The sequence below is a fragment of the Eumetopias jubatus genome, unplaced genomic scaffold, assembly GCF_037043125.1.
Source record: "Eumetopias jubatus isolate StellerSeaLion01/CBP00866 unplaced genomic scaffold, mEumJub1_p1.0 scaffold_7, whole genome shotgun sequence".
Classification (NCBI taxonomy): domain Eukaryota; kingdom Metazoa; phylum Chordata; class Mammalia; order Carnivora; family Otariidae; genus Eumetopias; species Eumetopias jubatus.
This window is the reverse complement of record NW_028274813.1, coordinates 15,176,146-15,197,164: the sequence shown is the minus strand read 5'-3', so window position 1 is coordinate 15,197,164 and position 21,019 is coordinate 15,176,146. Positions and strand designations below refer to the sequence as shown.

The 21,019-nt window shown below is 38.6% G+C and overlaps 1 protein-coding gene and 1 pseudogene across 1 annotated transcript in view; one reads left to right on the top strand and one right to left on the bottom strand.

The window, feature by feature from the left end:
• The window catches only part of PTPN21 (protein tyrosine phosphatase non-receptor type 21), a 69,778-nt gene that overhangs the window by 42,441 nt on the left and 6,318 nt on the right, over positions 1–21,019 (bottom strand). The window contains exon 3 of the mRNA XM_088024487.1: positions 1,351–1,520. Within this exon, the coding sequence (XP_087880613.1) occupies positions 1,351–1,520 (170 nt within the window). The remainder of the gene's footprint in view (positions 1–1,350; positions 1,521–21,019) is intronic.
• Positions 4,821–4,940, top strand: LOC114204175 (U4 spliceosomal RNA; annotated as a pseudogene).

The window sequence follows — 21,019 nt, the reverse complement described above, 5'->3', positions numbered from 1 at the left end:
ATTTTTCATCTCAGATCAGTTTTATAGTCAGGGCATATTTATCCCTACTACCTGATTCTTGCTTCTTTGGTTTTCGATCTTCTTCTGATAATTAACTGGCCAACTCAGTACTCAAAAAGAATATTACACAAACAGGGCAGTACCAGGTTCTTACTATCTACAGGGCACTGTGTTAGATATTGTGTGAAAGGTAAAGCTAAGGAAAACAGAGGTTTAAAATCCAAGAAAAAGATAGGATCTGTACACAAACAACTATAAGGAAAGGCTGTAACAGCTTCCATCTTAACACAAGTACAAGCGAACTGTAGGGCAGTCTGGAGAAGGCAAAGGTCATTCCAGCCTAGGGATCACAGAAACTTCATGGAGGAGGTGCCTTCTGAACTAAAATTCAGAGGAAGAGCAGGATTCCAGTACATAAATAAGAAAGATCTAGGACCCAAAGATGAAAAGGCGTGCGGCATGTTCAGGGCACTGGGAGTAGTCCAGCTTGGCTGAAAAGTAATGTTAAATTGGGTTCAAGGGCGCCTGGGTGGCTCAGATGGTTGAGCGTTTGCCTTCAGCTCAGGTCATGATCCCAGGGTCCTGGGATCGAGTCCCGCATCGGGCTCCCTGCTCCTTGGGAGCCTGCTTCTCCCTCTACTTCTCTCTCTCTCTCTCTGTCTCTCATGAATAAATAAATAAAATCTTTAAAAAAAAAAATTAGGTTCAAAAGATAAGGTAATGGTGGATTTGAGAGAACTTGAAAGGCAGACTCCCGGATCCAAATTTTATTCCTAGTTTTGTGTTTTGTCTTCAAGAAAAAAAAAAAAAAAAAAACATATAGTTCCTCTATCCCACTCCTTAATCTGATCTTCCCTTTCTGACTTTGTCCCTTCTAAGTGCACTTAGTGGCCTCTTCTTCCACCCTAGACACATTCACCCTCCCACCTATCTACAGAATATACAGCTCCTAGAGCCAGAGAACCAGAAGAACCCTTCTGCACATTTCCCTGAGGAATGAACACAGAATCTGCGACTTTTTAAAATCTCCTCTCTCATTTCAGTGTTACAAAGATCAGAAATAAATCAATAAAAAATTTGAAGAGGACATCACTACAAGAAGAGTTCACAGCCCGGAGAAAACATCATCTTCCCCTTTAATCGCTCCTTTGTGCCTAGTGAAACCATAATTCATGCAACACGCAGTAAAACACTCTGATACACCACATACCACAACCTCCATGTAATAATGTGGCTGCATAAGTGCGCAGGAGGCCCACGTTTAGTCTGATCTTCTGACTTCAACCTTAGTGTCCCCTTTTTCATCTCATCAGATTATTTCCTAAAAACAAAGAACGTGTTATTTCTCACCTGGTAATCTCCTGCTGCAGCTGTGAAACTGAAGGCACATAAAACACCACTCCAAAATAGACGGTCGGTTCCAGTGCATATTTATCCAGCTGCTTCTTGAGAGGTTTTTCCAAATCTACCCACCGGCGCTGATTTTGCTTGTTGTGGTACCAGAGGCTGAAGTAAGTGATCTGGAAAGAGGGAAAATCACTGAAGAAGGCAGAAATGTACAAGAGAATTTCTTTTCTTCTAATTGCTCTGATCCATGACCTGGGACCAAGTGACAGCAGTCTCCTATTGTTTCTCTTCTCAAAAAGGGATACCACCAAAGCCTGAAGAAAAGATGCAAGACCTCTTTCTCTCTCTCTCTCTCTCTATATATATATCTAGATACTCACATGCAGGAAAAAGAGGTGAAGTAAACTACTCTTGCAAACTGCTCCTTGAACTCTGCACAGAAAATGCATTCATGGTCTAGACATCAGAATGTAGCAGGTGCTACACCATCTTACAGTTTTAACAACAACAAAAAAACATATACACTGCACAAATGTTTAGTTTTAAAATTATCAAAATACTAAATGTATAATTGATATTTCATAAGTATAATTGGGGTTTTATCTAGAATACTGATTAGACAGTATTAATCCAACTTTTCACTACTCTTGAATTTGGCTTCTATACATAAATTATGTCATGTAAATATTGTAAATTCTAGAAATATAGGTACAACTGCAACTCTTCTTTGCCCCCAAAAGTTTATTAGATACAAATTTAATGCAATCATAACATTATGGAGGTAAATTCTCACACATACACAAAAAGCTCTACATAAAGCAAAAGGATAAGTTTATCAGTTGAAGGTTTAAAAAAATGTCCAGATATTAGCATTTAGATCTCACTCGCTGGTTAATGAAACTGTTCGGGGAAATCGATACTAGCTCTGGGCTTGGTCAACCTGAAAGGTTATTAATGCACTTTAGCATTGAAATGACAGCCTCGGGCCACTGCTGATATTTACTTCAAAATCAGTTTACAGATCAAGGCAACTGGAAAAATTCCCTGCTTTGTTCTGGACCCTAGAGCAACACAGATGAACAGAACTTTCTACGATGATGGAAATATTCTGTCTCCAATACAGCAGCCACCAGCTGCCTATGACTATCGAGCACCTGGAATGTGGTTAGTGCAGCTGAGGAACTAAATATTTAATGTTATTTAATTTTAATTGACTTAAATAGCTGCAAGCATCTAATGGCACTGTATTGGGAAAATATAGCTTTAGAGCAACAATAAAATGAGAAATAGTAATATTCAGGCTATAATTTTAATCTGTGATCCTCATTCAAATAAAAAATGATTTTTAATTTACAGGGGAAAAGTAATTATACAAACATACCTTTAATATTCATTTCATCTTACAATTTTGTTACAAGGGAAGTACTATACCTTTAAAATGAGTCTATTAATCAAATAAACTCAACAAAGTGAGGAACGTGTCCATTTCCCCTTTATAACCAAACAGCCAGAATAGCGCTGGAATTCAACAAATTTTGTTGAAAAAACAAATATTCTCTTGCTTCTTACTTGCTACCGAAGCCATCACATATGAATGAAATATTCTGAACATTTATTATGTACCAGGTTCTGTCCCAAGAATGACAACAATATCATATATTAAATCACCACAACCATCTTATGAAACAGATATTGTGTGTATGTATGAAACACTAAAGCCAGTGTTTGTCTAAGGATTGTCCCTGGACCACTTCTACCAGAATTACCTGGAGAGTTTCTTGAGCTCCACAGAGCTATTCAACTCCCAAGTAATTCCTGTGCCCATTCATGGGTGAAACCATCGCACTACCCCACACTGCCCCTCTAGCGTTATACCAGAGATACTGTATAAACAATCTATCCTCAAAAAGCTGCATAGAAATCACATTTTTTAAAATCCAAACACTTTAATATAGCAACAAGTCTGAGTCTTACTGTGAATTATTTTCTGAAGTTATAATTATGTTTATAAAATGAATTACATGTTACGTGTAAGAATAGAGTATCTATCACATTTATAGAAAACAGGTACTAATTCCTTCTTTCTTTTGAGCTGCAACATACGAAAAATCTCATTTAACAAAGAAACTGATGCTTAAAGTCCGAAGTCCTGGGTTTAATTTCTAACTGTCACTTGCTAACTGGGAAGTGGAAAGGTCAATCAGACCAATCCCATTTTCTCAAATGTAAAAGAAGGTAATAATAAGTGTTAGTAATACCTCCTTCACACCTCTATCATGGGAATTCAATGCAAAACTTAAATGAATGCATTTTACCACTAGAAAACCACTGTATTTTTTTTTTTTAGATTTTTATTTTTTTATTTGAGAGAGACAGAGATAGCAAGAGAGAACATGAACGGGGAGGAGAGGGAGAAGCAGGGTCCCTGCTGAGTAGAGAGCCTGATGAGGGCTCAATCCCAGGACCCTGAGGATCATGACCTGAGCTAAAGGCAGATGCTTAACCGACTGAGCCATCCAGGTGCCCCTAAAAAGATTTATTTATTTATTTTAGAGAGAGTGAGGGCAGAGGATTAGAGGGAGGAGGAGAGAAAATCTCCACCAGACTCCCCACTGAGCGCAGAGCCAACACAGGACTCATCTCACAACCCTGAGATCATAACCTGAGCTGAAATCAAGAGTCAGACATTTAACCAACTGAGCCATCCAGGTGCCCTGAAAATCATTGTATTTTTAAAAGATTATTTAAACTCTACTCTACTAAACATCAGCAAAATACATTATACACCCAACTAAACATCAGCAAAATCAATTATACACCCAACTCAAAAATAATTTTCTAGGGGCACCTGGGTGGCTCAGTCGTTAAGCGTCTGCCTTCGGCTCAGGTCATGATCCCAGGGTCCTGGGATCGAGCCCCGCATCGGGCTCTCTGCTCCACGGGAAGCCTGCTTCTCCCTCTCCCACTCCCCCTGCTTGTGTTCCCTCTCTCGCTGTGTCTCTGTCAAATAAATAAATAAAATCTTTAAAAACAATAATAGGGGCGCCTGGGTGGCTCAGTCGTTAAGCGTCTGCCTTCGGCTCAGGTCATGATCCCGGGGTCCTGGGATCGAGCCCCGCATCGGGCTCCCTGCTCGGCGGGAAGCCTGCTTCTCCCTCTCCCACTCCTGCTGCTTGTGTTCCCTCTCCCGCTGTGTCTCTCTCTCTCTGTCAAATAAATAAAATCTTTAAAAAAAAAAATAAATAAAAATAAAAAATAAAAATAATAATTTTTTAATTACTTCCATATATATGGACTTATTACAACACATTTTAATTGTATTTATGTTTTGTTTTTCATCTTAGAATTGGATTGAACGTACCATATTTGGTCTATAACACATACTACTGCTATGAACTTAATTCTACAAATACTTGTTTTTTGCCATAAGCCAGAAAGCTGGGCATCCCTTAGGATCTAAAACTATTTGGGTCAGCTTTGCGCAGTGGCAGTATCGTAGCCAATGAGGCTTATCCGAGGCGCGATTATTGCTAATTAAAACTATTTGGGTCATAACAGTATGTCACTTTTTTTTTTTTAATTTATTTATTTGACAGAGAGAGACACAGCAAGAGAGGGAACACAAGCGGGGGAGAAGAGGGAGAAGCAGGCTCCCCGCAGAGCAGGGAGCTCGATCGGGGCTCAATCCCAGGACCCTGGGATCATGACCTGAGCCGAAGGCAGAAGCCCAACGACTGAGCCACCCAGGAAGGAGCCCCACAGTATGTCACTTTTAACCAAAATTAAAAGGTCTTAAAAATACTCTTTGTATGTATTAATTTTCCCCTAAAATATAGTTGGACTTCAATGCTACAAACACAAAATATCTAAATAGTTATAAAACTATAGGTTTACTACAGGGGTACCTGGCTGGTTCAGTTGGTAGAGCATGTGGCTCTTGATCTCAGGGCCATGAGTTCAAGCCCCACGTTGGGCGTGGAGCCTACTTAAAAAACAAAACAAACAAAAAACACTATAGGTTTATTGTATAATTTGTTGTTGTACCTTGTGAAATGGGTCATGAGATAATTAAAAGAAAAAAACCTGAATAATCTGCTAGCATTCTAAAAAAGGCACATTCTAAAAGAAACTAATTCTTAAAATATGCTAAGTTTATTTTAGCAATGCATTTATTACTCATGTCACATATAGACAGAAAATCAGAGAGAGGGAAATACATTTGTAAAATTTCACCATAATTAGTTTTTTATGAATTATATATCTTATAAAGGAGTAGCAAGGACTTTATCTAATTGTGCAAACGGCTGAAAATAATAGATATAGCAAATTATTTGCTGATCAGCTATTATATTTTTAGGAGAGTCTAAGGTTTTTGACATTTGAACATTAACTGATTATATGTAGTAAAGTATTTGCTTTGGTACTTGCCCCTGTGTTCAAGTTCTATCTCATGAAGTAGTTAAGCCTACCCAAAATCAAGTTTATAACTTGTTAAATACTTCTAAGGAGGTATTATATTTCTAAAATTGCCACTAGAGGGGCACCTGGGTGGCTCAGTGAGTTAAGCGTCTGCCTTTGGCTCAGGTCATGGTCCCAGGGTCCTGGGATCGACCCCCACATCAGGCTGTCTGCTCAGTGGTGAGTCTGCATCTCCCTCTCCCTCTGTGATCTTTCTTGCTTTCACTCTCTCTCAAGTAAATAAATTCTTTTTAAAAATAATCAATAAGTAAGTAAATAATAAAAATTGCCACTAGAAATGTTTACATACACATGGGTAACTAAAATCTCATAACACCATAATCCTTAGATTCAATGCTTCCTTAGAATTTCTACACATACATAATGAAATAACATCTGATTGCATGAGATTTTATGAATATAATATAGTTTATTTCTAAGATGGATAGGTAGAGTTTGAGCAACAAAATGTTGTGATTAAATTCTCATCAGGCGGGGTGCCTGGGTGGCTCAGTCGTTAAGCGTCTGCCTTTGGCTCAGGTCATGAACCCAGGGTCCTGCCCCGCATCAGGCTCCCTGCTCAGCGGGAAGCCTGCTTCTCCCTCTCCCATGCCCCTGCTTGTGTTCCCTCTCTCGCTGTCTCTCTCTGTCAAATAAATAAATAAAATCTTTAAAAAAAAAAGATAAATTCTCATCAGGGATAAAATTTTCTTTACAAGTCCATTTTGGGGGCTTTGTCTTGGATAACAATCTTGAGCATCTGGATAATGAACATTCCAAAATAATTTAAAGCCCATCCAAAAAACAAAGTGGGGGGGGATCAAAGAAGAGGAGAGAACACTTCCTACCTCATCAATAGGCCAGCATTATCCTGATACTCAAACCAGACAAAATACACCATTAGAAAACTATAGACTAATATCTTTTATAAATATAGATGCAATAGACACAAACTGAATCCAACAGCATATCAAAAGGATCATACACCATGACCAAGTAGGACTTATCCCAGAAATGCAAGAGTAGTTCAACATACAAAAGAATCAATGTAACATATTGTTAATATGAAGGGAAAATACATAATTTTCTCAATTGACACAGAAAAAGCATTTGACAAAATTCAAAACCCTCTCTTGGTAAAAATACTCAGAAAACTAGGAATACAAAAGAACTTCTCAACATCAAAAGTGTTTATGAAGAACCCACAGCTATCATACTCAATAGTGAAAGACAGAAAGCTTTCCCCCTAAGATCAGGAACAAGACAAGTATGACCATGTTCACCACTGTTTCAACACTGTACTGGAAATTCTAGCCAGAGCAATTAGGTAAGAAAATGAAATAAAGGCATCTGAACTGAAAAAGGAGTAAGTAAAACTACCTCTATGCACACAAAACATGATCCTATACATTAAAAAAAAAATCCCAAAAAGACCCCTCCCCCAAAAAGACTAGAGCTAATAAACTCAGCAAAGTTGTAGGGTACAAGATCAATATGCACAGATCAGTATGGATTCTACACACCAGGAATGGAAAATTTAAAAAGGAATTCAAAAAACAATTTCATTTATAATAGCATCCATAAAAAATCTAGGAATAAATAAATGAGGTGAAAAAATTTGTATCTTGAACAATACAAAACATGGCTAAAAGAAATTATTGCTATTGTTTTTTAAGCAGGCTCCATGTCCAACGTGAGGCTTGAACTCATGAGCCTGAGATCAAGAGTCATACGTCCTCCTGACTGAGCCAGCCAAGTGCCCCTTCACTGCTGAAAGAAATTAAATGAAAAGACTTCCTGTGTTCATAAACTGGAACACTTAATATTGTAAGATGGTAAAACTATCCAAAGTGATCTAGTTTCAAATGCAATCCCTAACCTTTATTCAGAGAAAGCCAATTCTCGAGTTCATATGGAATTGCAAGGGAACTCAAGTAGCCAAAACAATAATGAAAAAGAACAAAGCTGGGGGACTCATATTTTCTGTTTTTAAAACTTACCACAAAGCTACCTTAATCAAAATAGTGAGGTACTGGTATAAGAGAGTATACATAACATAGATAAATGTTATAAAATTTGAGTCCAGAAATAAAATTGTGCATCTATGATCAACAGATCTTCAGCAAGAATGCTAAGACCATTCATTGGAGAAAGAATAGTCTCTTCAACAAATGGTTTGTTTTTTTTTTAAGATTTTATTTATTTATTTGTCAGAGAGAGAGAGACAGCGAGAGAGGGAACACAAGCACGGGGAGTGAGATGGGAGGGGGAGAAGCAGGCTTCCCGCTGAGCAGGGAGCCTGATGAGGGGCTCGATCCCAGGACCCTGGGATCATGACCTGAGCCGAAGGCAGACGCTTAACGACTGAGCCACCCAGGCACCCTTCAACAAATGGTTCCAAGACAACTGAAGATCAACATGCAAAAGAAAAAGGATGCCTGGGTGGCTCAGTCAGCTGAGCAGCCAACTCTGGATTTAGGCTCAGGTCATGGTCTTGGGGTGATGGGGTCAAGCCCTGCATCAAGCTCCATGCTGGGAATGGAGCCTGTTTGGGAATCTCTCCCCCTCTCTCTGTCCCTCCCCCACTCACATGTACGTATTCCCTCTCTCAAAAACAAACACCAGGTGGGCACCTGGGTGGCTCAGTTGGTTAAGCGACTGCCTTCGGCTCAGGTCGTGATCCTGGAGTCCCAGGATCAAGTCCCACATCGGGCTCCCTGCTCAGCAGGGGGTCTGCTTCTCCCTCTGACCCTCTTCCCTCTTGTGCTCCCTATCTCTCATTCTCTCTCTCTCAAATAAATAAAAATAAAATCTTTAAAAAAAAAACAAAACACCAGGCAAAACAATGAAGTTAGACCCTACTTCACACAGTATATAAAAACTAATCAAACTGAGCCAACAACCTAAATATAAGAACTGTAAAATTCTTTAGAAGAAAACAGAGGTAAATCTTCATGACCTTGAATTTGGAAATGGATTCTTAGATATGACACCAGAAGTATGAGCAAAAAAGGAAAAAACAGGTAAATTTGACTTTATCGGGGCACCTGGGTGGCTCAGTCGTTAAGCGTCTGCCTTCGGCTCAGGTCGTGGTCCCAGGGTCCTGGGATCGAGCCCCGCATCGGGCTCCCTGCTCCGCAGGCAGGCCTGCTTCTCCCTCTCCCACTCCCTCTGCTTGTGTTCCCTCTCTCGCTGTGTCTCTCTCTGTCAAATAAATAAATAAAATCTTTAAAAAAAAAAAATTTGACTTTATCAAAATTTAAAACTGTGTGTATCAAAGGACCACATCAAGAAAGTAAAAAGACAACTATAGAATGGGAGAAAATATTGGCAAATCATATATTTGATTAAGGGTCTAGTATCTGGATATATGAGTAACTCTTACACAATAAAAAGGCAGACAACTCAACTAAAAAACAGGCAAAGGACTTGAAGATACTTCTCCAAAGAACGTATGCAAATGGCCAATAAGCACATGAAAAGATGCTCAACATTCTTAGTCACTGGGAAATGCAGTTCAGAACCACAATAAGATACTATTCCATGCCCATTAGGCTGGCTATTATTTAAAAACTAAAAAGTGCTGGTAAGAATGTGGAGAAATTGGAACCCCTTATACATTGCTAGTGGGAATATAAAATGGTTCGGCCACTATGGAAAACAGTTTGGCAGTCCCTCAAAAGTTAAGCATACAATCATCATTATCATATGACCCAGCAATCTCACTCCAAGATATATACCCAAAAGAAATGAAAACAGGTACATGGATATTCATACCAGGAATATATGCAATAGCCAAAAGATGGAAACAACCCAATGTCCATCAGTAGATGAAAGGATAAATGAACTGTGCAATAGACATGCAGTGGAATATTATTCAGCCATAAAAAATGAAGTAGATGCATGCTAAAATCTGGATGTACCTCAAAAACATGTTAAGTGAAAGAAACCAGGCATATAAGGTCACACTGTATGATTCCATTTATTTATTTATTTTTAAAGATGTAGCCTTGTTTTTGTTTTTAAGTAAACTATGCCCAACATGGGGCTTGAACTCATGAACCTAAGATCAAGAGTTGCATGCTCTACTGACTGAGCCCGCCAGGCATCCCACTATATGATTCCATTTAAATGAAATATCCAGAATAGATAAATCCACAGTGATAGAAAGTTAACTGGTGGTTGGTAGAGTGGGAGGGAATTCACTGCTTAATAGGTACAGGGTTTCCTTTTAGGGTAATGAAAATGGTTTGAACTAGATAGAGGTGGTGCTGTGAATGTACTAAATGTCACTGAATTGTTTAAAGTGGTGAATTTTCTGTTATGTGAATTTCAGTTCAAAAAAGTTTTTTTAAAAGATCAGATACGCTCAATTAAAATCAAGTACAGAATTTTAAAACCTTACTTTTTAAACATTTAAATATATCAAATTCATTTCATTTGAAAAAGTCTAAGGAAAAAAATGAGCCAGAAATAGATGGATCTAGCCAGGAGTTAATATTTCCTATTTCCCAATACCTATACTTAGGTCAAGATCTTGTACAGTTAGACAATATCTGGAAATACCAATTCTCTGAACATAACTGAATAACACAGAATAGGCAAAAATGTGTTTGTGTAATGAAAAATATATGTCAGAGTCAAAGTTATAATAAATGTCCCAACAAAAAAGAAATTTGTCTTCTTTATGAGCTTTTTTTTTTCTTATTCCATGCATATTTTTAATGAGTTAAGTGAATTGGTTATCCAATTCAAAGTAGGTTAAAAGATGACAAATTAAAGGAAAAAGGGGCTTAGTAAATAGCATGTTGGCAGCAGCAGGATGATGGGTAATATTTTCTCCAGCAAGAGACAGCACATACATACCAACCAAAAATCCTTTAAAGAGAAGTTATAAAGAATTATAAAAGTACTGTAGTCTGGAATTATTTATCAAAGGAAAAAATAACTTGGAAACATTAGTCATGTATTTAATGACAACCACGGTTGTTCTTTTAAGAGGAATCGAGAAGTTTATAAATCCTCCCAAAGACTGGCATTAAAAATAGTTGTTTGGGGGGCCCCTGGGTGGCTCAGTCGGTTGGGCAGCTCTTTCCATTTCGGCTCAGGTAACGATCTCAGGGTCTTAGGATGGAGCCCTGTGCCAGTCTGCCAGTCCCCGTGTTCAGCAGGGAGTCTCCTTGAGGATTCTCTTTGCCACCACACCCCCCTCTGGCTCCCTGCTCATGCTCTCTCCCTCTCTCTCCCTCTCTTTCTCAAATAAGTAAATAAGTCTTAAAAAAAAAAAAAGTTGTTTGGACAAAAGAATAAGTCTTGGTTTTTAGGCAAAGTACAAAGATTGCTTCATTTCCCAAAAGTGATTAGAAAAATAACTTATTGTATATACAACTTCACAGTACTTTAGCCAATTAATTGCGGTTTCATTACTTCACTTTTAAGTTCAACCACATTTTCCAAAGCCATGACGGAGATTTCAACTTTTGCTGTTTTGGTACCTGCTCTTACTTAGAATTTCTCTAAGGGGCTCCGCCTGCAATTCCCATAGCAGCCTCTAGCGCCGTGTAACGCCAAGAGCTCTAGACTGACGTCGCAAGGCTCCACCTCTTAATCCTGGCTCCGTCCCTGACCCGCTCCTGAGTTGGTCTCTGCCTGAGCCTGTTTCTTCATAGGGAAAAGAACATGTACTCTGCCTTCTTAAGAAAGTTGTGGTTAACTTTGTAAGTTATCACTGTGCTGATAAAAGTTAAAAGCACTCTTGGTATAGTTGCTCTGAGTACGTTAACTCAGCAGATAGGATTTCTCCAGGTGTGACTGAGAAAATAGAACAAAACTTGAGTCAAGCATGCTTCTTCCTTGAAAATATGACCAAGTAATAGTCAAATTTCTTCCTTTATCTTTTTTATTTTTTTTATACTTATCTTTTTTAAAAGATTTATTTGAGAGAGAGAGAGAGTGCAAGTAAGAGTGGGGGGGAGGGGCAGAGGGAGAGGGACAGACCAGAAGCAGGGCTCAATCCCACAACCCTGAGATCATGACCTGAGCCAAAGGCAGACACTTTAACCAGCTGAGCCACCCAGGCCCCCTTCTTCCTTTATTTAAAGTTAAGATACACTAGGACCTTTTCTCAAAAGAAATATAAAAACCTTGGTACAGACAAGCCCCATGTGCCTTAAATCTCAACTATTATTAACTGATTGTTTCTTGGTCTAGGATACTTTCCCAGAATCATGTGTCTTCTTTTGAGTCCAAATCTTCTGGGTTATGCATGTGCTCTTATTTATAGGCTTGGTTTAATTGTAATAAAAATTTCCCCATAAACCAGTCTTTAATTACTGGCTTTTGGTTCATGCCTCCCACCGCTCCTTATCTAACTTCCCAGTACCTTTCTCAGATAAGAAACTTTACTTCCACGTGGCTTCTCTTTCTCCACAGCTCCGCCTCCTCTCACTGGTGACACAGCAAGCTGACCTGACCTGTGGGAAACTCATTCCAGTAAAAGTCTCTAAACCACTGAATCTTCTAATATCTTCTAGATCAATGCTCAATTACCACTGAACAGATTTTTGTGAAACTTCTCCACTGTCAGATACTTTTACCCTCACCCTTTCTTTCCTATCTTGTTCTGAACATGTAATTTTCATAAAGTTATTCAATAATTTCTTCATAGCTATTTAAAAGTTTCCACAGCTACTCCCCTAAAATGATACAGAGACTGGTGCCTGCTGTGTAAACTACAGTAAAAACAAAAGTTACACTTACAAAACTTGCCTTCTTTTCAGACACAATATGGCTGGCTTCCTTTAAATGAACTAATATTTACCCAGAGAACAAGGTGATTTGATAATTAAGCTTTTTGTTCAGAGGGAAAGACAGTTTACAAATTTTTGAGCTTGGGTAAAAGGTGTCCCCCAAATCACAGTCATCTAAAGAGACACAAGCTATTACAAGCAGGTCCACATCTTGTCAGAATGTAAACCCTTTCCTAATCCCCCAGTCATTTCTTGTCTAATTATTTTAAGAGTCTTTTAGTTGTACTATTTTTAAAGCAGAGCAAAGGGACACACGATTTAGCTGGAAGGTTTTTTAAGCCACTGATGCACTGAGTTTGATAAAAGTTAATCCCATATAAAATTGCAACTATAATTTTATCCTGATGCTTTTCTTAGACTAGGCAGAAGTCAGAAGACTTTTCATCAGGAAAGTGATGAGAGGAGATAGATCTAGATAAAGCCTATCCGAGGCAGAGATCATCTAACAAGGGTAGTTAACAAGTATTAACCTAATTCAAGCCCAAAGCTTACTTCTCCACCGAGTGTGCCATAAATGAAGCATTGTACCTCTTCCTTTTGACAGAGAGTATGGTGGTCACGGTGCCTTAAGCAGATAGTGTTTTTTCCCTTGTCTGTTTAATTTTGATCCATTCTCTTCTGTCCTTGGTCAAATAACATTTTATGTATTTTATTTCATCACTATACCCGAGCACATATGAGGACTAAGAAAACAACAATCAAAAGTACATTTTGGTCTTCTCATTACATTCAAACTTTTATTAAACTGAAGTCCATGTAACTGAACTCCTCAAATGGCCAGATCTTTGTTGTTGTTGCAGCATTTAACTTCTAGGAAAAGAGTCAAATGATAAGCTAATTTCAGGGATATATTGAAAGAAAGTCCAAGGCGTGAAATGGAATCACTACTTACATAGATGAGCTCTCATATATTTTCTATTTACTATCCTGGACAATAAGATGCGATGAAGAATACAGTGATCCCCAAACACAGTAAGCTCATTCTTCAAAAAATATGTTATATTGTGGGGCGCCTGGCTGGCTCAGTCAGAAGGGCATGCGACTCTTGATCTCAGGGTCCTGAGTTTGAGCCCCACGTTGGGTGCCGAGTTTACAAAAAGTAAACAAACTTTAAAAAAATATATATTATACTGTACTTTCTAAGAAAAATGAACTGTCTTTTTTAAAGATTTTATTTATTTATTTGAGAGAGAGAGAGAGAGAGCATGAGCAGAAGAGGGAGAGGCAGAGGGAGAGGGAGAAGCAGATTCCCCGCTAAGGCGGGAGCCCAATGTGGGGTTCGATCCCAGGACCTCATGACCTGAGCTGAAAGCAGACACTTAACCAACTGAGCCACCCAGGTGCCCTGGGAATTCAATTTTAGAACTATAAATGATTATGGGCCTAAATACATTTTAATGAAGAATCAAATCAATGTTCATTTCTATTGCCTGAAAGAATATTACCCAACTATTTTCCACTACCTTAAAAATAATAAAAATACAATAGTTCCACTGTTCTTAAATTAGTATTACCATGAAAGATCTGAAGACTACAAAATCAAGAAAATTGTTCTTGTGGTTAAAATCCTAAACAGATACACGTGAATAAACTCCAAAGAGTTCTTAAAAACTATACTTGTTTTCTTCATTAATCGAAGTTCAAAACTCATGCTTTCATCATACATGAAATAACTGTTTTTTCCACATATTTTACAAGGTGATTTTCTAGTTACAGCAAATACTTCTTCCATATACACAAAAGCTCCAAGAGCAAAACTGTTTCCTTTTTTAATATAGAAAATGATTTTTTCCCTTTTTTATTTATAAGGTTCCCCTTAACAAAGGCCACACTTAAGGATTTAGTCGATTTCCTTTTAAACTAAGTTCTTCATTGAGGACCAAGGCACAGAGGGTACCTAACTAAGTAATGGTGCGCAACTCAGAAATATACACTCAATATTTTTAAATTGTTTAAATACCATAATGCCAGGGCGCCTGGGTGACTCAGTCGTTAAGCGTCTGCCTTCGGCTCAGGTCATGATCCCAGGGTCCTGGGATTGAGCCCCACATCGGGCTCCCTGCTCAGCAGGAGGCCTGCTTCTCCCTCTCCCACTCCCCCTGCTTGTGTTCCCTCTCGCTGTCTCTGTCAAATAAATAAATAAATAAATCTTTAAAATAAATAAATAAATAAATACCATAATGCCAGTTACATTTTATTCTGAGAAGTGCTATTTAATATGCATAAAATAAGATACTTTTGTTATTGCAGAAGAGAATGATCTGGCTATAAATATGTATGTGCTACTAGGATAATAGGAGTTATCCTCTATTCAATTTATCCCATATCCAATTATTCTATATTCAAGAAATATAAAAGTCTTAATGGAAAAACAGACAGTAAAGATAATCATGACTTGCAGAAGAGTAAAAATGGAGTAAAATGGAGTAAAATGGAGTAACAATTTACAGCGGCCCCTTCCTCATGCTCGGAATTCACAAACAGCCGAGTGGAAACGCTTGGGTGGTGTGAAATGCTGTGAACAGTTGGAAACATCCCTGCATGCATGGTGGCTAAATCACAGTGATTCAGCTCCAACCACGAATGCAGCAAGCACTGCAATGGGCCCACTGCTTCTACCACTTTTTCTTGTTTGGATGCAGAATCAGACTCTAGAAACCCCCAAGTTCAAACAACAGCAGTGCAAGGAGCTACTGCTTTGGAAAATCTCTCAGCAGAGAATTCCCCCGGGGTCCATTTCATCAGCCTGATGCTTGCAGCTCTGCCAGGCAACAGGCTCATGGAAGGCTCCCTATCAAACAGCTCTGCCCTCAGCACTTCAGGCATTCCCCATGGTGTCCTGCTGGCCTAATTATGATTTATGTTTGCTCCCAGGCTTATCTTTCTGTGCCTGCAACTTCAAAAACATATTTTAAGCAAAATAATAAATTGTAGTAATTAAAATAAATGATAACAAATATCTCAAGAGTATTTAAAACAATCTGCATCAGATTTGGGAGGCTGCACTGCGCCAAGCTGTCCTTAGAGGCACAAACTCCAGGGCAGGCCACCTGTCACTTGCCCAGAGTTACACACTGGGAAGAAAGCTGCTCTGATCAAAGAGGACCCAGAACTACTCCAGTTGTGCTTTCTGCCCTGGAAGCATGAGCAAAGTTCCTTCACACCTGTGTTACCCATCTGTAAAGTGGAGAGGAGTGTAATAGTGCCTCCCTCACAGGATTGCTGGGGACCAAAATTAGCAAAAATATTCAAAGCAATTAAAAAAATGTCTCACACAAAATAAGTGCTCAAGTAATATTAGCTCCTATTATCACAGTTTTCAAGTCCCTCCCTAAATGGCATAAAATTTCATATTACACCTTCTTTAGTATAGGAAATTCTATACTTAACTATTTCCTTCACTAACCAGGTTTCGTTTTTGGTAACTTTTCTTTTTCTTTCTTTCCTTTTAAAATAAATTATTAGATATAATTTTTAAAAACTTTTAAATAAATTATTTTTTTTAAGATTTAATTAATTTGCCAGAGAGAGAGAGAGAGAGTGCGGGGGAGAGAGCGTGAGAGCACAAGCAGGGGGAGTGGGAGAGGGAGAAGCAGGCTCCCCGCTGAGCAAGGAGCCCGATATGGGGCTCGATCCCAGGACCCTTTGATCACGACCTGAGCCGAAGGCAGACGTTTAACCCACTGAGCCACCCAGGCACCCCTATTTCCTTTTAAAATAATTAGAAAATACCAACACTTAGGGCGCCTGGGTGGCTCAGCTGGTTAAGCATCTGCCTTTGGCCCAGGTCAGGATCCTGGGGTCCTGGGATCTAGCCCTGTACTGGACTCCCTGCTCGGCAGGAAGCCTGCTTCTCTCTCTCTCTCTCTACCCCCCTCGGCTGCTCCTTCTGTCACTCCCACTGCTTGTGCTCTCACTCTCTCAAATAAATAAATAAATAAATAAATAAAATCTTTAAAAAAAAAAAAAAGAAAATACCAACACGGATTGCTTTTCTTTAGGAAAATGACAATGGCTCAATGGAAAAGCAGTGTGGTGTTGAGGGAAAAATGCTAAACCAGGAGCAAAGACCTGAATTCTAGTTGGGGGCTGTCAATGCTAGTTGCCCCAGCCAGGGACTGAGACTAGAGTAGTGTACAGTGAAGTCTGCATTCTAGTAGTCGGTGGCATATTATACAAATACTGTATAATTTTAGATGCAGTCATTATTAAACATGATTCATTTTTCTTTATGTTATCATACTGTAATATAGAATTTATGTGGGGGTGCCTGGGTGGCTCAGTAGTTAAGTGTCTGCCTTCAGCTCAGGTCATGATTCCAGGGTCCTGGGATCGAGCCCCGCATCGGGCTCCCTGCTCCGTGGGAGGCCTGCTTCTCCCTCTCCCACTCCCCCTGCTTGTATTCCCTCTCTCGCTGTGTCTCTCTCTGTCAAATAAAGAAATAAAATCTTAAAAAAAAAAAATAAAATCTTAAAAAAAAATATAGAATTTGTGTTCCTTTCCTTACATTGTCATTCTAACATAAATTTGACTTCAAAACAGGTACCAGTCATAAAACTAAAGACAAGTCAAATATGTACTTCTCTAAATATTACCTTTTGTGCAAAATAGGAGTGAATGAGAATTAAGGTTATTTTCTAGATAATTCACACCAAACTCTGGGAGGAAGACAAAGGATGTTATAATGGATATCTTAACTCTCAGAGGGGTAACTCCAAACTTAATTGGCTGATATGACTTAACATATTAACACCTCAAGTCATATTTCTCCAATCCATTTTCTCCTCAGTAAATTGTTTCAACTAATGTGAATTTATATGATGAAAAGGAAAAATGGAAATGACTAAAGAAAAATAACTCTACATTAAAAAACAGTTGTTGGGGCACCTGGGTGGCTCAGTTGTTGAGCGTCTGCCTTCAGCTCAGGTCATTGTCCCAGAGTCCTGGGATCGAGTCCCGCATCGGGATTCCTGTTCAGAGGAAAGCCTGCTTCTCCCGCTCCCACTCCCACTCCCTCTGCTTGTGTTCCCTCTCTCACTGTGTCTCTCTCCGTCAAATAAATAAATAAATAAATAAATAAATCTTTCAAAAAAAAAAAGAAAGTGGTATGAGGAGGGCCTGGGTGGTTCAGTTGGTTAAGCGTCCGACTCACGACCTCAGCTCAGGTCTTGATCTCAGGGTCAGGAGTTCAAGTCCCGTGTTGGGCTCCACACTGGGCGTGGAGCTACTTTAAAAAAAAAAAAAAAAGGTGATACGAACAAAGGGCTTGTTAATAGAAAAAAAAAAACAACCTACAATGCAGGATGTGTTTCTGACAAGAAGAATGAAATACAGGGCTCAACAACTGGCCAGTGAATTTGGTTAATGCATAAATATGAGTCATCCATTCGTTCATTGAAAAATTGTCACACACCATGGCTTAGGTGGGCACAAAGGTGCTGTCTGGTAAGGAAGACTGATGTGGATCAGAGGTGTAATGAAGAAACTCCCACTCACAACCTCCTCCCTTTCCTCCTTGAAAGGAGCTTTTCCCTCAAGAGCAAGATGTCCCTGGAGCGCCTGGCTGGCTCAGTTGGCAGAGCATGTGACTCTTGATCTTGGGGTTGTAAGTTCAAGCCCCATGTTGGGTGTAGAGATTACCTAAAAATAAAACCTTCAAAAAAAAAAAAAAAAAAGAGTAAGATGTCCCAGTGAGGACACGAATACCTCAAACATCCTTTCCTGAGATCTGAAGACAAAGACCATTCAAAAAGGACATTTGTGGGTGCAGGTGGGGGGGAATATACTTAAGAGGTAAATTATTCTCCCAAAGATACAAAGGTCTTGAATTGTTCACAAATATTCTATCCTACCAGCACCTTCCTGTGGAGAAAGAAAGATCAGAGAAGGTTAAACTGAGGGGCGCCTGGGTGGCTCAGTCAGTTCTATATCTTTGTCAAATAAATAAAATCTTTAAAAAAAAAAAAGAAGGAAAAGAAAGGTTAAGCTGAGAGCAGGGGAAAGACTGCCTCATCTTTAAGAGTCTTCTAGGCCCACAGCCTGGCTCATAAATGAATTGGCAGAGGGGGTATCCACAAACCACCTGAAATTCTACGCAAAATTCTGCATTTCTGTCAGATTCTAAAGGGGTCCATGATCCCTATAACTTTAAAAGTCAAAGGTCAAGCATTAGTCTGACAGATACAAACTCAAATTCTGACTCTTCTGCTTATTAGCTGTGTGATCACCCAGATTAGCGGAGCAAATCACCCAATTTTTCAGTACTTCTGTTTCCACATTTTAAAATGGGAAAGTAATGCCTAATTCTACGTGAGGATTAAATGTGATAAGGCATATTAAGTTTCCAGCACAATAATGTTCATCCACCCAGAAGGACGGCAGCAGAAAGCCACTAAAACTTTTAGTATTATAAGGAATGAAATCTGAAACTTTATACATCAAAGGCAATGACAGAACTTAGTGAGATCGCCAAAACACCATCAGTTCCCTACGTCCACCATTTTGAAACTCACAAACCTCCACACATGAATAAATTCATGCTTAATTCCATATGGTGATGAGACTACACGACTGTGGCAGATTGTTGGTGAGAGAGACTCAAGGACCTTCCTAATGTCTCTGAAGTGGAAAATTCAATACTGGGAGAAAAACATCTCCCACTATTAGCCCTTTTATTAGAAATTAAGTGATAGCTGAAATTCTGTAATAACTTGTGTGATGTTACTTATATTAAAATGCATAACATTTACATGTTTGTATTTATAATTCCTCTACTTGTATAGCTGGTTTTTTTTTTTTTAATTTTGTTTTTTTAGTAATCTCTACACCCAACATGGGGCTCAAACCCACGACCCCAAAATCAAGAGTCACATGTTCTTCCAACTGAGCCAGCCAGGCACCTCTATATGGCTAGTTCTTAATTATCTAGATCAAATGAAAAAAGTAACAGAAAATCTGAGGCACTTAAAAGTGGCTCAGTCTATTAAGCAACAGACTCTTGATTTCAGCCTGGGTCACGATCTCAGGGTCCCCAAGATTCTCTTTCTCCCTCTGCCACCCCCCCACTAACTCACATTCTCTTTAAAATAATCTAGAAAAAAAAAAAAGTAACAGAAAACCTAAAAATCAAGAAAAATCCTTGCTCGTTTTAATCAGTTTTTGACTTTGGAAAGTTTTATCTAGGTGGAGAGGCCAATCTAAAATTTACATTTGCTTCAGATGGTCCAATAGATCTAACTAAAGATATTTACTGATACTTGTCTATACAACAATTTTATCTGATTTATAACCTACCTACCTGAATAAATAAATATCCAGCCCAAAAGACTGAAAAGTATGCAGGTATTATACTTTTTTACCTTACACATATTTCAGTTTATTTTTAGAGTCCAACTGAAAACAGCTAGTGCAGAAGGAAATACGCATGAAATTCTTGAGGTCTACTCAGATAACAGTCAAGATAAGGTCAGTGGATATTTGGAATACCTAAGACACTAATTTAAAATAAAACACTCTGATGGTCAAGAACACTTTCTAAAGTTGTGCTTGAGAGTAATGGTTTGCATTATATGCTTGATCCCTCTCTATACCAACAAATCCCTTAGCCAAAAAGTTTCCCCATCAGCCAGAAAACATTACAGGAACACTCTGTTCAAAAGAAGTTGACATTCCCTTGATATAGCAATCTTACCTCAGGGAGTCCCTAAAGCCTGATCATTTCCTAAGTGTTTCACAAGAAGCCACAAAGTGAAAAAGAAATAAAATTCTCAAGAAAAAGGTACTTTTCTACCTGTGCTCAAAGGTTTGTAAATGTTCTCTCCAGGAAATAAAATCATATAGCAAATAAAGGCTGACTTAACTGAGCTGCTGCCTATACTTATCACTGTAAATTCAAAACAAGTTTAATTTTTAAACTAAGTAGACATTTATTCAGCAACATTGTTCTGTAAGGTAACAAGCCACTATTAGACACAGGTGACATAACGTCCTACTCTGATAGAGCTTACATTCTAAGGAATAAAAACTTATGTGTGATACACTTCAAATACAATTAAATTTTTTTTTCTGAAGATTTGTGATAAACCACCGCAGAGCAACCAAATATCAAAGCCTAATTATAATCTTAAAATGAGAGGCCACAGGAAGAACTTGCAAATTTTGCTTGATTTTTCACCTGATGGCTTAGTATTGATCTCAACTTTAAAACTGTAGTTATGTATGTACACCTTATGTAGTCAGTGAGGATCTCCCTTCCCCTATACACACACAAAACACTCAGAAATAGCTGAGTGTTATAAAACTAACACATAATATATCACAGCAAAAATATGAAAAAGTCATCTTCAAAAGAATTTCAGAAGGGGCTCCTGGCTGGCTCAGTTGGTAGAGCATGTGACTCTTGATCT